We start from the raw sequence: 16,246 nt of genomic DNA, 5'->3' as shown, positions 1-16,246 counted from the left end.
TTCTTTGAAAAAATATATTATATATATCCTGAGTTTATCCACCTCCCCGATCTTCAGAAAAACTGTCCTATCTATGGGGAGAAAAGTCAAGGTGCAGTAACAGCTGCAAAATATGTCAAATCGCTTCATAATCTGAGAGAAACAAGTTCTGTAGTACATGTTTCTGTGTGATTACATCTGTAAAAAAGGCCTTTTATTATATTGTATTTAATATTATTGTATAATCATTAATCAATCATTTATCAATGTTTAAAATTTTCTGTACTGCTTTGGCAATATAGGTTTCTGATCGGTCATGCCATTAAAGCTTATTTGAATTTGAATTGAGAGAGAGAGATACATCAATACGAACCAAACAATAACTACAATACAAAGACAATAACAAACTTGATCGATTGATTATTACACATGTAAACACAGTGACATCACAACATGATGATTAAACCGGCTCCACTGTTGAACTCTGATGACATCATCATGTGTTAGAACCTGATCATGACATTATCAAGTGTTTATGATGTTTTGTCTTTTTATAACAAAAGTAAATAATAATAATTATCATTATTTAGATTTTTATCTAATTAAACATCATTTTAATAAATGAAAGTCACCGTGTTTCAGCTCCGTGACGCTCTGACGCGTCTTAATAAATCCGTTATTGATTATTGATTACATGTCGGTAGGTAACACAGTTGGATCACGTGACCAGCCCCTTTGACCCTTCCTCTCGCGAGATGTGACGCGGCTTTTTGCGAGATCACCTCTGCAGCAACAAATCGGCTCCGGTCCTGAGACAATCTGCTACATTTCTGCGGTAAGTCTGATTAACGGCGGCGGGCACGCTGCGCGTGCACGGCGCACACAAGACAGAGGGTGTGTAGAGGGCGTGCGCACGCGCCCGTGTGTGCGCGTGTAGGTTGAATGAGGACGTGCGTGTGGCTGTATGTGGAGGAGACAGAGGATGGAGGAGGCTGCAGCCTGATGCGCGCGACAAGAATGTGCACGCGCCGAGTCGTGGTGTTGTTTGTTTGGTCGCGCGGGGTGTCCAGTTTCCGGTGTGTTTGGATAAGGGCCGGTTTGTCAGACTCTGAAGACACCGGAGCCCCCCCCCCCCCCCCCCAACACACACACACACACACACACACACACAGTGCAAGAGGGCGGGTGGTGTGTGTGTGTGTGTATGGCAGGTGCTGCTTTACGTGACCTTCACTGAGGTCAGAGGTCACCTGCTCATCTGTCCAGATGTTCTGGGTGTGACGTCATTACACCTGAGCACAGATTGGAGGTGAGCTGAGCTTTGATGGAGACATCTGCTGTCAGCTGCTGTCTAACAGGACCTGGCTCACCTGCTGAGGGGCAGGACTGACATCATCAGGGATCAATCAGCTGACTGATCCAGAATCAATCAGATAATTGACAGAAGAGGAATCTTAGGTCTCTGGTTCCAGCTGCTAAAATGAAACAACATGTTTGACTTCCTGATAGAACGACGTTAGAACACCTTCACTGATCGATCGGTCGTTTATACTCATTGATATATTACATGAATTTTAAAATCATTGTGAAACTTTACTGAGAGAAGTGAAATATGAATATTTATATATATACAGTATATATATGCATATATGTGCTGTATATATATTATACCTATATATAAATATATATATATATATATATATATATATATAAATATGTTTATTTATGAAGTCGAGACAATATTGATTAAATATTTTTGTGTTGATTGAATGAGAGCAGAACAGAAATCAACAATTATTATTGTTTTACAGAATCAAACCTGTCACCTGTTCAGAGAATCAACAGCTTCACGTTTGATCAGATTCAATATTACTCCAAATATTAATATTGATTGAAATTAAAGAGTAAGTTACAGTACAAACACTGAGGAGGAAACACAACATGAAAATTAACCCTTTTTATTTCAGACCAAATTTTATTTGTATTTGTTTATATTTATTTATTTCTAAAGTAGACTCATGTTGTTCCTCTCTGTGTTGGACCTGGTTTCTGGTCTCTGGTTGATGTGCCTGTCTTTCAGGGGGGTCATGGAGGTGTCGTCTCACAGCCTCTTCCTGCTGCAGCAGCTCAACGTTCAGAGAGAGTTTGGCTTCCTGTGCGACTGCACTGTTGCCATCGGCAACGTCTACTTCAAAGCTCATCGCGCAGTGCTGGCTGCCTTCTCCAACTACTTCAAAATGATCTTCATCCATCAGTCCAGGTCAGTCGCTGCTTTTCTCAATCTGAACCAGTGACGTGTCCCTGCGTCCAGGTCCTGACTGTCTCTTGTGTCTGTCCTCAGTGAGTGCATAAAGATCCAGCCCACAGACATCCAGCCGGACGTCTTCAGCTACCTGCTGCACATCATGTACACTGGCCTGTGTCCCAAACAGCCGGTGGACCAGAGCCGGCTACAGGACGGCATCAAGTTCCTCCATGCCTACCAGCTGTGCCGCAAACCGGATGAGGGCGCCGCCGACGCAACCACCGACGTGGTCCGCATGTCCAACCTCTACGGCATCCAGATCTCCTCTCAGCTGGCCAACAAGGAGGGGCCTGGTGTCCCCAAGACCACCACCATGTCCCGCGGCGCCCCCGAGGATGGGCGCTCCTCCGGCCGGGGGGGGCGGTCCCACTCGCAGCTGTCCCTCACCGTCGGACTGGAGGGGGTCCCATCAGACTGTCAGGCCTCAGCGCTGCGCAATGTCTGCTCTGTGGCGTCCGGAGACGACTCGGACATCTCGGCTCGCATCAAGCAGGAGCGGGTGGAGGAGGAGGAGGGGGAGGACGGTGAGGGGGAGGAGTGTCCGGGGGCGGGGTCTCTGTCTCCAGCGCAGGGCAGCAGTCCCAGTCAGAGTCTCCTCTTTAAAGACCGCCCACTGGTCCTGCTGTGTCCCCGCTGCGGGGAGCGCTGCTCCTCCCCTGAGGGCCTGCGGGAGCACCTGTTCAGCCATGCCCTTGACCCCTCCCGCCTGATGGACAGCAGAGAGCTGCACGCCGGCACGGAGGAGGGGCCACCTGGCAGCCAGGAGCAGCTGGACGCAGGATGTCTGGAGGAGGCGCTGCGGCAGAGCCAGGTGCTGGCCAATCAACTGGCCGCTGAGCTGAGGCGGAGTCGGGGCGGAGGAGGAGGAGGAGGGGGGAGCAGCCCCGCCCCCGCCGTCTTACACTCGCGTAAACGTAAGATTGCCTGCGCCGTCTGCAGCCTGCGCTTCTCCCACAAGAGCCAGCTGCAGGAGCACATGTACACCCACACCGGCAAACCGTCCCGCTACCACCGCTACAACCGCCTCTGCAGCCAGCTCTTCCAGGCCTCCGCCCACTTCTGTGAGGGCGCCGCAGAAGCCGGCGGAGGGGGTGGGGCCTCAGCCGGCACCGCTGCTGCACTCTCTGAAGAGGCCAACAGGGACACTCAAGACAACGGCAGCTCCTGCTACTCTCTGGACTCTGAGATCTCCCAGGAAAGTGTGGATGGCGTGCCTGTGGAGTGATGTCATGAACTGATGTCACAGAGAGATGTTTTACCACAAGGTGGCATGACTGACACACAGGTGGTGAGGAGACGCACCTGTTCTCTCTGACTCTGACATCTGTGTTGTGGTTCTGTTTCTGTCTCTGCTGCTGGTTCTGTACCTGTGTGTGTGTTAAATCATGTGGTGCTGTGGTCATCAGCTGCAAAAGACTAAATTCTCCAGGATTCACTGAGTCTGAGTCTGTGAGGGTCGGACAAGACGTGAAGACGTGAGGACGTTAGGATGATAAGATGTGAGGACGATAAGATGTGAGGACGTGAAGACGTCACTTTGATGGACAGTTTTCACTGTTTTCTAAATAGACCTGATGAATGGAGAAGACGATCAGATGAATTGTCCCTCTGATGGTTGATGGGGTCTTGGTCTGTTTGTGTCTGAGGACATGAACCAGCAGAGACTTTAGATGTCCACACAGAGACTCCTGGGACATGTCCAACTCAAACACTGAGACTCTGAGGACGTATTACAGTGAGGGACCTTTCTTTTAATGGAAAACATCAGTGTGACGTCGACTGAGACAAGCAGCAGTGTCTCTGATGGTTCGACAGTTTGATGGTTTGACTGTTTGACGGTTTGACAGTTTGACTGTTTAACGGTTTGACTGTTTGACGGTTTGACTGTTTCACAGTTTGACGGTTTGACTGTTTCACAGTTTGATGGTTTGACTGTTTGACGGTTTGACTGTTTGACGGTTTGACGGTTTGACAGTTTGACGGTTTGACAGTTTGACTGTTTAACGGTTTGACTGTTTGACGGTTTGACTGTTTCACAGTTTGACGGTTTGACTGTTTGACTGTTTGACGGTTTGACTGTTTGACTGTTTAACGGTTTGACTGTTTGACGGTTTGACTGTGTAACAGTTTGACTGTTTCACAGTTTGATGGTTTGACTGTTTAACGGTTTGACTGTTTAACGGTTTGACTGTTTGACGGTTTGATGGTTTGACAGTTTGATGGTTTGATGGTGTTGTTGAACTCACAGCCTCACCTCCTCTTTGAGACAATCTGAGAGATCAGTCACTCTGATGAAGTCCACCAGCATTTTGTAATCTGATGTTCCAAAGCAGAAATCAACGTCCATCCAGAACCTGTCAGTCAGAGAGAAGAAGTTCTGATTGGCTGATTCTCGCTGTAACTCCATCAGTGGCGTCAGACCAAACGCAGAGTGAGTAGTTTGTGAGGCGGCATGAAAGACGAGCAGCACGAAGCAGCTCACAGACGCTGCAGACCACACCACCATGTTTGGTTTTCCTGTTCACTTCCTGTCCTCTGATGTTTCCTGGCCTCCTTCAGATTAAGAGTCTCACTCTGCACTGCTGAACTTGTGCTTTTAGTGTGAAAATCCTGTCATTTACCACAGAGTCAGTTTTCTTTTGAAGCACAGTTCCTTTAAAGGACCATACACTGTTTTTAAGAGCAGGTGCAGTTTGAAAACATCTAGGAGTCGACTGGAGAGGAAACAGTCCTGATCTGAGAGACGGGTGCTACGGTCCCTCAGACGTCAGCTATGAATTAGACTTTTCTTGTGAAATACAGAATCCTGTCAGGACTCAACTGCAACCCTTCAGTAAACCAGTCTGAGCCTTTGTTTGAATAGACATCACTTTATTTTGAAGGAGTCACAGGAAATGGTCCTTATGGTCCTATAAGTTTAGCAGAAAGTTCTCTGCTGTTTCTTTCTGTTGTCACATTGATAATGATTTCACAGTTGAGATGTTATTGATTATTGATTGATGAATGTCTGATTGTTCAGTTGTGACGTCGTTTTCTCTCCGTGTTTCACTGTAAAACAAAAAACACAACAGGAAGTTTTGTGTTGACATGTTTGTACATAGACGTCTGTTTTTTCATAGATGGACAGTAAAGTTTTGTAAATAAATGTCTTTTTCCACCAATCAGAGCGCAACTTCTTGACTGGAATGAATGAATGATTGACCTGTTGTGTTTGAGTGTAGAACAAATGAGCAGCTTTAAACATCAAAATCATTTATTTACAAACCGGTTCAAACTCAAAATAATCAAACAAATAAATTCTGGTTAGGAAACAGAAACTTGAAGCTCTCTGACAAATCTGTCTGTGTTTCCTTCCACATGAAACCATTGTTTGACAGTGACTTCACTTGCACCATAGCATTTCTTCAGTTACAGACCCCGACCTGCACGTGTCAGCAGAGAGAGAGAGAGAGAGAGAGAGAGAGAGGGGCGACCTGGGAAACTGAGCATCCACACTGAGAACTGACAGCAGTCTGAATATTAATGTCTTTTTGAACCAGAAATAGAGAATAAGTCACATATTTAAAATAAAAGTGACACAATGTTATGATAAATACTTATTCTCATACTGTGACTTTTTATTTATTTAGATTTTGACCTGATCACAACATCAGTTATGTTATTACAGCTTGAAATCTCAGATTTTTTTTTGAAATCATAAATGTAGTTTTGTTCCCTGAACAAAGAAAAAGTGGAATATTCATTAATGATATTGTTGAATTAAGATAAAAAGGGTATAATATTGTTAACAAAATTCATTCCTGTAATATTATGATCTTTTTCTCATAACATTACAACTTGAAAAAAAAATCTAATTCACATTTGAATGTTTTTGAGTGTTGAGTGTTTTTTTAAGTGTTTTTTTTTATTAAGATGTTTTAATTAAAATATTTCAAATCTGAGATTTTTTCTGTTTGATGTTTGAAGCTTTTGGAGGTTTTTTGTTGAGGGGCAGATGAGGTTTGTTCATGTGTTTGATGATTCATCTGTGTGAATGTGAAAAACAGATGATGATTGACTGTTCGAGTCTGATGTTCAGTAATAGAGAAGTTGTGGGTTCAAATCCTGATGAATGACTTTTTTCTTGTGTTTATATTAAATCACAACAATAAAATTGTACAAACACCAGTGAGTTTCACTACTTTGTCGTCATAGTTACATGACAACTGTAATCAGTCATCAGTCACATCCTGCTTATCAGAGTCAGAAAATATTTTTTATTTTACCATTTGTGTGAAGTTTTGAGTAAAAGGTAAAAAGAGTTTTGTGAGGTCACACTGACCTTGACCTTTGACCTTTGATCCCCAAAAAACTCTAATCAGTTCATCCTTGAGTCCAGGTGAATGTTTGTGCCAAATTTGAAGAAGTTCCGTTGAGGTGTTACTGAGATATCATGTCCACGAAGTATGGACTAAAAACAAAATGGCTGCAACAGATGAATAAAAATATGCATTGGTATCTGCTGTGTTAGCATGCTAACCAACTAGCCTCGTAATACCACTTTGTACCTCAAGAGGCGATGGCGATCACTGTAGCGCGGTATACCCAGTTTAGATGAGACCATGCCCACTGGTTAGCGTCAACGCTGGAGACGTTACTGAACTCAATGTTTCTTCTAGACAGGTGAGTAAACATCAGCTAATGCTAATGTGATCTGATTGGTGGATCTTCTGTTGCTTAGGGACGGATCAATGTATTTTTATCTTCCATCGCTATAGAAACAAAAACTGTGTCAGGACACACCCCCTCAGGTGAAGTCGTCCGGTCTTGACGTTTGTTGTGTTTGTATTTTTAGTTAAAAAGAAAGATAAAAATAAAACAGTGTTTTATCATGAACACAGACTCTTTGAGCAGGTCCGAGTTTAATCTGCTTCCTGGTCTCTGGTCTCAGCAGCAGAGAACCAGTGAGTGTCACTGTGGAGGCGGGCCATGGTGATGGAGGATGGAGAGGACATCCGGCGAGCAGAGAGAGTCGGTTTGAAGAGGAAGCTGACGGGTCCTCTGAGAAAAACCTGGACCAGGAGCGTGGGGGAGGACAGACCTGAAGACGCTGCACCGACAGGAAGTCCCGACATGGAGGATGAAGGTTTGGCTGGAGTAAATGTGGAGAGCTGCAGGGGGCGCTGTGAGGTCACAGGTGAGGTCGATGACATCAGAGACAGGAAGGTGAACAGACGCAGGTGGCGGAGGAGGTTCTCCTCTGTGGTCGCTTGTGTCAGGAGACAAAGGGAGGAGGACGTCGTCTCTGAAGACAGATGGTCTCACCTGAGTGTCAGGACTTCCTCGAACCTCCAACCTTCGCTGACCATCAGAAAAAGACTGAGGCGCCTCTTCGCCAGAGGCGGGAGAAGCGGATCATCAGGTGTGAAGGATGTGATTAGGCCACAGGAGGCGCCTTGTTCACCTGATAACCCCCAGAGCGACGGGACCGATCAGAGTCCAGAGGTCCAAAGAGATGTCCAGCGGACCAAGGACCGAACTCCAGCAGAGGAGGAACTGACCGCTGACGGATCAGACGCTGTCCTGACGGAGGCTGTTGTAGGCGCTGAAGACACAGATGAGCTTCCTGTCAAAGGTTCAGTCGAGATTGTGTCTCCAGATCTAAGCCTGTCTCTTCAACCGTCAGTGAACGGACCCTCGATCTGGATCGAGCTGGTTCCTCCAGACGACGCCCTATTCTGGATGAAGAGGAGGAGGAGGAGTTCTGGGAGGGAAGCTCCTCCTCGGAGAACCAGAACCACCTCCTCCTCCTACTCGGCGTCAACCACAGCAAGCGGCAGCTGCTTCAGACGGCTCACTCTCTGGTCCGAGCCGCCATGAACGCTGCTGTGGATCAGCTGACCAGAGAAGAGCGGAGTGGCTCAGACCGGGTCCATAGAGAACCGCAGGGATGCCGAGACCATGCCTGACGACCCGGGTATGCCTCACAGGCAGCTGGAGCTCCGCCCACCCACATGTGTCATACAGATGTTTACAGCTGCTGTAGTCAATATTTTATATCAATGTTGGCCACAGTCTCTCCACACTGCTGTGACCAGCTACAGTTGCTAAGCTGTGATTGGATAGTCAGTCGCTGTGGGAGGGACTTAAGCCTCGTTAGCTTCCAGCTTCTAGAGTGTTTTCAGAATAAAAGCTGCCTGAAGCCTCCATCCAGAGACCAAACACAGAGCAAAAAGAGTGGGAACACTGGACTGAGATTCACACACACATGCTGTGTTTACAAACAAACAAACAAAAACAAACAAACAATGGATGCACCTGACAGACACAACTAAGGGCAAAATGTCTCATGAAAAAAACAGATGGTTTTATTATTTGAAAAGAATTGAAGTGAATGAATTGAAATGTGATTTGTATTCTGTTCTTTCATTTATTTAATAATTAATTCACATTAATTAAGGTTAATTAATAAGTGTTAAGCTCAGACTCTGATTGGATCCTTTTTAATTTGATGTTGAAAAAGTTTCTGTGATGTGATCTAAAATAAATGTGACATGTTCCTCGTCTGCAGCTCGGTGTAATCTGTAATCATCTATTCAATAATAATAATAATAATAATAATAATAATAGCTTTATATTCAAAAGAATCATTACTGAGGGAGGGTTGAGTCACTTCCTGTGTTTGTTTCATGTCAACCACAGAAGAAGAGAGAGGAGGAAATGCATTTAAAGGTCAGAGCAGCTGAATCCACAGAAGAAGAAACAGACTCCATTAACGACTGACGGTGTCTGATGACATCACACAGCTTTCAATCACTGCTGGATGATTGACAGCTGGAGATCATGTGTGTTTAATCAGCGTCAGAGCAGCATGACGATGATCAGATCACATAAAATCAATAACATGATTTGAATATTGATCAGCCATTGTAAATGTGACAGTGTGTAAATAAAGCCACGTTCAACTGTTGGAGACCAGATCAAATTTTATTGATAATATGACAGAATAGAAACATCACATTCATCACTTCATGCTGGTCTCTATTTCCATGACAATGACCTCTGATCCCTGTACAAACAAAGCTGCTGTGGGGGCTAAAGGTTGCAGAGACTTCTTCATCCAGCTGATGAAACACAGTTACACTGTAAAACTACAGAGCTACTCTGTAAAACTAAAGTTACACTGTAAAACTAGAGTAACACTGTAAAACTAAAGTTAGACTGTAAAACTACAGAGTTACACTATAAAACTAAAATTACACTGTAATACTACAGAGCTACACTGTAAAACTAAAGTTACACTTTAAAACTACAATTCTACACTGTAAAACTAAAGTTATACTGTAAAACTACAGAGCTACACTGTAAAACTACAATTACACTGTAAAACTACAGAGCTACACTATAAAACTAAAATTACACTGTAAAACTAGAGTTACACTGTAAAACTAGAGAGCTACACTGTAAAACTAAAGTTACACTGTAAAACTACAGAGCTACACTATAAAACTAAAATTACACTGTAAAACTAGAGTTACACTGTAAAACTAGAGAGCTACACTGTAAAACTAAAGTTACACTGTAAAACTACAGAGCTACACTGTAAAACTAAAGTTACACTGTAAAACTAAATTTACACTGTAAAACTAGAGTTACACTGTAAAACTAAAGTTACTGAAGAGGAAACAAAAAAGAAGGAAAGTGGCGAAAAGAAATAAAACCGGATTATTATTCAGGATCTGTGAAGCTGTCCATCCTCCTCCTCACACCTGTTCACACCTGTCTGCCTGCAGGTAAACAAACAAACAAACACCAGCCACTGTGAAGAAAACATCTGAGGTTCAGAGTCATAATGTTCTGGAGGAGAAAGATTATGAAACTGTGTTCAGCTCTCATGTTAATGAAATGAAACTGTGACACAAACAGACTTTGTTCTTGTAATCTTTCTTTCTTTTTATTTACCTGAGTGTTTCCTGTTGTTTCACCTCATCGACTGGTTCTTCAGGAGGAAATGCCGAGCACTCTGCACCGTGTTCTGGAAAATCAGATCATGGGGTGGGGCCACGGTATTAAGGTCCCACCCATACACTCGCTCGACTCAATCTCAGCTGTCAATCATGACGCCACCCTCCCGTTTTATAACATCAAATAACTCTAACATGGAGGGGGCGGAGTTTATGACGTACACACGGAAAATGTGTTTTTACATATTCAAACACAAACAGGTTCATGTAATTCATTTGTTCTCTCAAATACTTTTAATTTCAAAAAGTAAGTTACAACAATACAAAATAAAATAAAACAAAAACTAAATAAAACAACTAAAAATAGAACAAAAACAAATAAAAACAAAATAAAAGAAAACAAAAAAAATAAAATAAAATAAAACAAAAAACAAAAACAAAATAAAACAACAATTACCTCCATGAGCATTGCCACCGTCATTGGCCCCACCCCTCCTGGAACAGGTGTAATGAATCCTGCTCTCTGATTGGCTGAGGTGTAGTGGACGTCTCCAACCACCCGTTTACCACTCGCCCTCGTCTCATCTGTCACAGAGGTCAAAGGTCACACAGTGTGTAGTATCAGTGTGTAACATCAGTGTGTATTAGTGTGTATCAGTGTGTAGTATCAGTGTGCATCAGTGTGTATCAGTGTGTATCAGTGTGTAGTCTCAGTGTGTATCAGTGTGTAGTATCAGTGTGCATCAGTGTGTATCAGTGTGTATCAGTGTGTAGTATCAGTGTGTATCAGTGTGTATTAGTGTGTAGTATCAGTGTGTAATATCAGTGTGTATCAGTGTGCAGTATCAGTGTGTATCAGTGTGTAGTATCAGTGTGTAACATCAGTGTGCATTAGTGTGTATCAGTGTGTAGTATCAGTGTGTATCAGTGTGTATCAGTGTGTAGTCTCAGTGTGTATCAGTGTGTAGTATCAGTGTGTAATATCAGTGTGTATCAGTGTGTAGTCTCAGTGTGTATCAGTGTGTATCAGTGTGTAGTCTCAGTGTGTATCAGTGTGTATCAGTGTGTAGTCTCAGTGTGTATCAGTGTGTATCAGTGTGTATCAGTGTGTAGTCTCAGTGTGTACCTTGTACGTAGTTGATTCCACAGTCGATCACCACAGCTCCCTCCTTCACCCACTCTCCTCTCACCATCTCTGCTCTACCTGCCCCCACCACCAGGATATCAGCCCTGCTCACCTGTGGACAGGAAATGCATCATGAACACAGGAAACGTCTGTATGTTCTCTCAGTGGGTTCCCTGCTGTTCTAGTTCTGGTTTCACTCTGAGTTCACTCTGACACAACACTGTGTGTGTGATGTCATCACTGTATCAGCTCACTGAGACTCAATCATCTCAGCTCCTTCAGTCTCTTTAAACTCACAGACAGAAAAGAGTTTTCAATAGAAGCTCTGACATCACCATCATCATGATCATCATCATCATCCTCATCAGTATTCAGGCGGGTGTTGTCACCTGTGCAGGTAGGTCTGGCGTCTTGGAGTGACAGGTGGTCACAGTGGCATGGTTCCACAGCAGCAGGTCGTGCATCGGAGCTCCAACGATTTTACTGCGACCAATCACAACTGCATGTTTTCCTGCCACAGACACACCTGCACAGGAACAGGAAATCACAAGTGAGATCATTGTACATGTCAGAGTCACGTGATCCTTGATCCTTGAATCCTTTAAACTGTTTCCTGCTGCAGAGTGTCAGTGCAGCGCAGCGTGTAGATGGATTCTGAACTGACTGATACTGAAGGAAACCACAGGAGGATTCTCTATGAAGCCTGTCGAGTTCAGTGTCTAAGGAAAGTTTAGGGATGTTTGTTCAACAATATGTACATGAAGTTTGTGTGTGAAGAAAAATGTGTCAGTCATGAAGAAAGGGTTTAAAGAGCTGAGCATGTGTGTGTGTGTGTGTGTGTGACCTGTCTGTCTGATGAGCTCCATGCAGCCATTAGGGGTGCAGGGGATGAAACAGTCGTTCAGATCACCACGACACAACTTCCCTGCATTGATACAACTCAGACTGTACACACACACACACACACACACACACACACACACACACACACACACACACACACACACACACACACACACAGTTCTACATGAAGACATGATTCATTCACTGTTTAAGGTCAGATCAGGGAGCTGTGAACCTCCTGTCAGGACTCACCCGTCCACGTCCTTCTCTGGAGACACGGCGTTAGTGATGAGCTCAGTGGGGATGGGGTGAACAGAGTCCAGAGGGAGCTGGACGATCAGACCGTGGACCGACAGGTTCTCGTTGACAGACCTGATGCTCTGCAGGACCTGGGGCACGACAGGAAACAGGAAACAGTCAGAGCCGGGCGTTTCCTCTCTTCCACAGGTGTGGGAGAGACTGAAGAGGCGAGTTTGTCACCGACCTCGTCCTGTGTCACCGTGGTCGGTAGCCTCACGTGTTTCGCATCGATTCCAATCTGCAGACAAGAAGACAAGACTGAGTCAGAATAAACTAGAGTCCGAGTGTCCCACTAAGACCTGAACCCTGACATGATGAATGAGATGAACCTGGTGAACCTGATGAATCTGATGAACATGATGAACTTGATGAATCTGATGAACCTGATGAACATGATGAATGTGATGAACATGATGAACTTGATGAATCTGATGAACCTGATGAACATGATGAATGTGATGAACATGATGAATGTGATGAATGTGGTGAATGTGATGAACCTGATGAACCTGATGAACCTGGTGAATGTGATGAACCTGATGAATGTGGTGAACCCGATGAACCTGATGAATGTGGTGAATGTGATGAATGTGGTGAATGTGATGAACCTGATGAACCTGGTGAATGTGATGAACCTGATGAATGTGATGAATGTGATGAACCTGATGAACCTGGTGAATGTGATGAACCTGATGAATGTGATGAATGTAATGAACCTGATGAACCTGATGAATGTGATGAATGTGATGAACCTGATGAATGTGATGAATGTAATGAACCTGATGAATGTGATGAATGTGATGAACCTGATGAACCTGGTGAATGTGATGAACCTGGTGAATGTGATGAACCTGATGAACGTGATGAATGTGATGAACCTGATGAGCCTGGTGAATGTGATGAACCTGGTGAATGTGATGAACCTGATGAATGTGATGAATGTGATGAACCTGATGAACCTGGTGAATGTGATGAACCTGATGAATGTGATGAATGTGATGAACCTGATGAACCTGGTGAATGTGATGAACCTGGTGAATGTGGTGAACCTGATGAATGTGATGAACCTGGTGAATGTGGTGAACCTGATGAATGTGATGAATGTGATGAACCTGTTGATGTTCTCTCACCTCAGCTGCAGCCTTCAGTTTGGTGCTGATGTATAGGTTGGAGTCGTCTCTGTCTCCCACCTGAAACACAGTTGAACACACGTCAGGTGACAGGTGAGCACACATCTGAGTCATGTGACAGTCGACTGTTACAGCTGTCAGTCGTCTGCTGTGAAGCTGCTTCTCTGTGAAACAAGGAAGCACTGACGGAAGAATAATCATCTCCTCCTGTCGGGCTCAGCCTTAACGAGGCAGCTCGTTAAAGCTCCTCAGCGTGGGTGGAGTCTCGTTAAGTCAGTCCACAGAGGCCTGAGCTGATTACAGTAACACGTCCCCACACTCGTTGGTCAGATATGACGACGACGACGACGACGACGACGACAATGATGATGATTATCCCTCCCCACCGAGTGAAACTACATGTAGAAGCTTAAAGCTGTCGACACAGATGAGGTTTGAATCAGTGGGTGATGATGTCACTGTTTTAGTTTGTGCAGGTCTGACAGATGCAGGTCTGACAGATGCAGGTCTGACAGGTGCGGGTCTTGGTTTGGAGCTGCAGTGAACACAGCTGGTTCAGACTGGTTTAGTTACAGTCAGGAGAAGGTGGACTTGTTCTGGTCCTTGGACTCACCTGTAAAGACCACCAGACTCACCTGTAGGACCACTAGACTGGGTCTGAACCCTGAGAACTGACTCCTCATCTCCTCCACCTCGTTCTTCAGCCTCTCCCTCACTAACCTGCACAAACACAGACCCAGGATCAGTTTTAAAAAGGTCAAAGGTCAACGATGTAAAAGGTCTCCATGTTAGTTCCTGGTCCCATCCTGTGTGGTCTGACTGGAGGGACTGGGAGAACCTGGACTGGGGGAAGAAGAACTGTGTGAAACAGACACTGGGACATGGACTCAGACTCACTTGGACGTCTTGTTGCCGGAGATGATGGTTGCTATGGAGCGCCTGCTTCCTTGGCAACCAGAGGCCCCGAGACGGAGTGAGCGGACGACCGAGGATAGCATGACTGTGAGAGAGCGAAAGAGAGAGAGAGAGAGAGAGAAAAAGTAAAATGAATAATAAATGAATGAAGTATAAAGTCTGAATGAAACTGATTCGTCCTCACTCCACATACACAGAGTTTTATCTCCAACTGAAACTAGAATAAACCTGCCAGGACTCAACAGACCACATCTGCTGCACTGCTGAACACATGGTCAGTCTGAATAGATCAGTTCAGACTTCAGTTTGTCTTTAACCTTCTGAATTTTACAGATTAAATTCACCTTTGAAAGCTTCTTGAATAAAACATGATACCAAGTGTTTTACATCAAAATCTCAACTGCACCCATTTGCCCCTGAGCACCGTGTGAAGAGATGATCTGCCCTGAGGCTGGAAGGTCAAAGCTCCATTTGTGAAATTCTTCACATCCCTTTTCAACAAAGTCTAAGGTTCACAGAGGTACTGAAATATATGAATAAAGAAGTAAATGAACATGTAATAAATGACGTGTTTGTCGAGCCTCCTGACTCCAGCTGTGAGTCACGTACAACCTCCAGAGAATAAATACTCAGAAGTGAAGAGTGGACAGATTCCAACAGTATGTAAATCATATCTCTACACTTTATTAACGCAGAGATGTTGATACAAACACCAAAAACCAAACGCGTCGGCACGTTTGTCGACGTCCAGCAGCAGGTGCACGACAGCAGCTGATCTACAGTCATTTACCTGAACACTGATCAGACATGAAGCTCGTCTCTCTGTATCAAACGTATCAAAAAAGTTGTAAATGAGAGCTGCTCACCCAGTGACACGGTCCACACATTCACCATGACAATGATTCAAACAGTCACAGTTAAACACACAGTGTCTGCAGCCACGAAACAAACAGCAGCCGCAGAGTTTCCCATGATTCATGAGGGCAGCTACAGACACGTGGAGACGAGTTTAATAAACAGAGAGAGAGAGAGCAGCAACTTACCTGAGAGACGAACTGAACACTACTGACACACAGCTGCACCAGTGTGTGTGTGTGTGTGTGTGTGTGTGTGTGTTCCCGCTCTGAACTAAATCAAACCAGCAGAGGGAAGCTGACTGATACTGAAAAGGGAGATCAAAGGTCAAACTGGAGTCACACTCCTCTCAGCCAATCAGATTCCAGACTGATGGGGAGGCAACAGAGGAGGAGGAGGAGGAGGAAGAGGAGGAAGAGGAGGAAGGAGTGAGGGTTGCACACACTCAGCTCCCAGATCACTTCACAGGATGTTTGTTTTCCGACTCTGTGACCCATCAGACAGGGAAGCTGTGAGGAAAGACACTGTTGCATCATGGGAGATGTAGGATCCTGTTTTTGAATCAGTCCATTCAGCTTCAGAATTTACTCTGATTCTGTGTTTCGAGTCTGGTGAAGACCAGATGGGTCATAAATAAATACACTCACTGATCACTAGGAACATCTGCACACCTGTTCATTCATGGGATTATTCCAATCAGCCAATCATGTAGCAGCAATCATCATCATCATCATCATCATCACTCCTTCATCTATAAAGTTACACATGATACTGAGAGAGGGAATGACACTCAGCTCGTCAGACATTTCCTTAAAGTGATAGTTCTGGTTATTAGTGTATTAGTGTATTA

The 16,246-nt window shown here is 44.5% G+C and overlaps 2 protein-coding genes across 3 annotated transcripts; one reads left to right on the top strand and one right to left on the bottom strand.

Annotated features, from left to right (window-relative positions):
• The first annotated feature begins 762 nt into the window (after nt 1-762).
• zbtb25 (zinc finger and BTB domain containing 25) lies at nt 763-3,573 on the top strand. Its single transcript, XM_022758861.1, has 3 exons — nt 763-814; nt 2,060-2,239; nt 2,321-3,573. Exons 2-3 carry the CDS (start codon nt 2,067-2,069, stop codon nt 3,507-3,509), a joined length of 1,362 nt encoding a protein of 453 aa, XP_022614582.1. The 5' UTR covers nt 763-814; nt 2,060-2,066; the 3' UTR covers nt 3,510-3,573.
• Nucleotides 3,574-9,229: 5,656 nt separating this feature from the next.
• LOC111231664 (C-1-tetrahydrofolate synthase, cytoplasmic-like) lies at nt 9,230-15,678 on the bottom strand. 2 transcript variants are annotated; one of them, XM_022758874.1, is made up of 12 exons: nt 15,585-15,678; nt 14,524-14,626; nt 14,262-14,346; nt 13,627-13,686; nt 12,681-12,734; nt 12,449-12,585; nt 12,198-12,298; nt 11,743-11,879; nt 11,354-11,465; nt 10,685-10,812; nt 10,226-10,298; nt 9,230-10,050 (listed from the first exon to the last, which is right to left on the bottom strand). In XM_022758874.1, exons 2-11 carry the CDS (start codon nt 14,622-14,624, stop codon nt 10,245-10,247), a joined length of 969 nt encoding a protein of 322 aa, XP_022614595.1. In that variant the 5' UTR covers nt 14,625-14,626; nt 15,585-15,678; the 3' UTR covers nt 9,230-10,050; nt 10,226-10,244. The 2 variants fall into 2 exon arrangements, with proteins under 2 accessions (XP_022614595.1, XP_022614594.1); XM_022758873.1 differs by lacking the exon at nt 15,585-15,678 and adding an exon at nt 15,408-15,511.
• Between the last annotated feature and the right edge of the window lie 568 nt (nt 15,679-16,246).

The sequence above is a fragment of the Seriola dumerili genome, unplaced genomic scaffold, assembly GCF_002260705.1.
Source record: "Seriola dumerili isolate Sdu_G_001 unplaced genomic scaffold, Sdu_1.0 BDQW01000312.1, whole genome shotgun sequence".
NCBI classification, from domain to species: Eukaryota; Metazoa; Chordata; class Actinopteri; order Carangiformes; family Carangidae; genus Seriola; species Seriola dumerili.
This window is presented reverse-complemented; position numbering and strand designations above follow the sequence as displayed.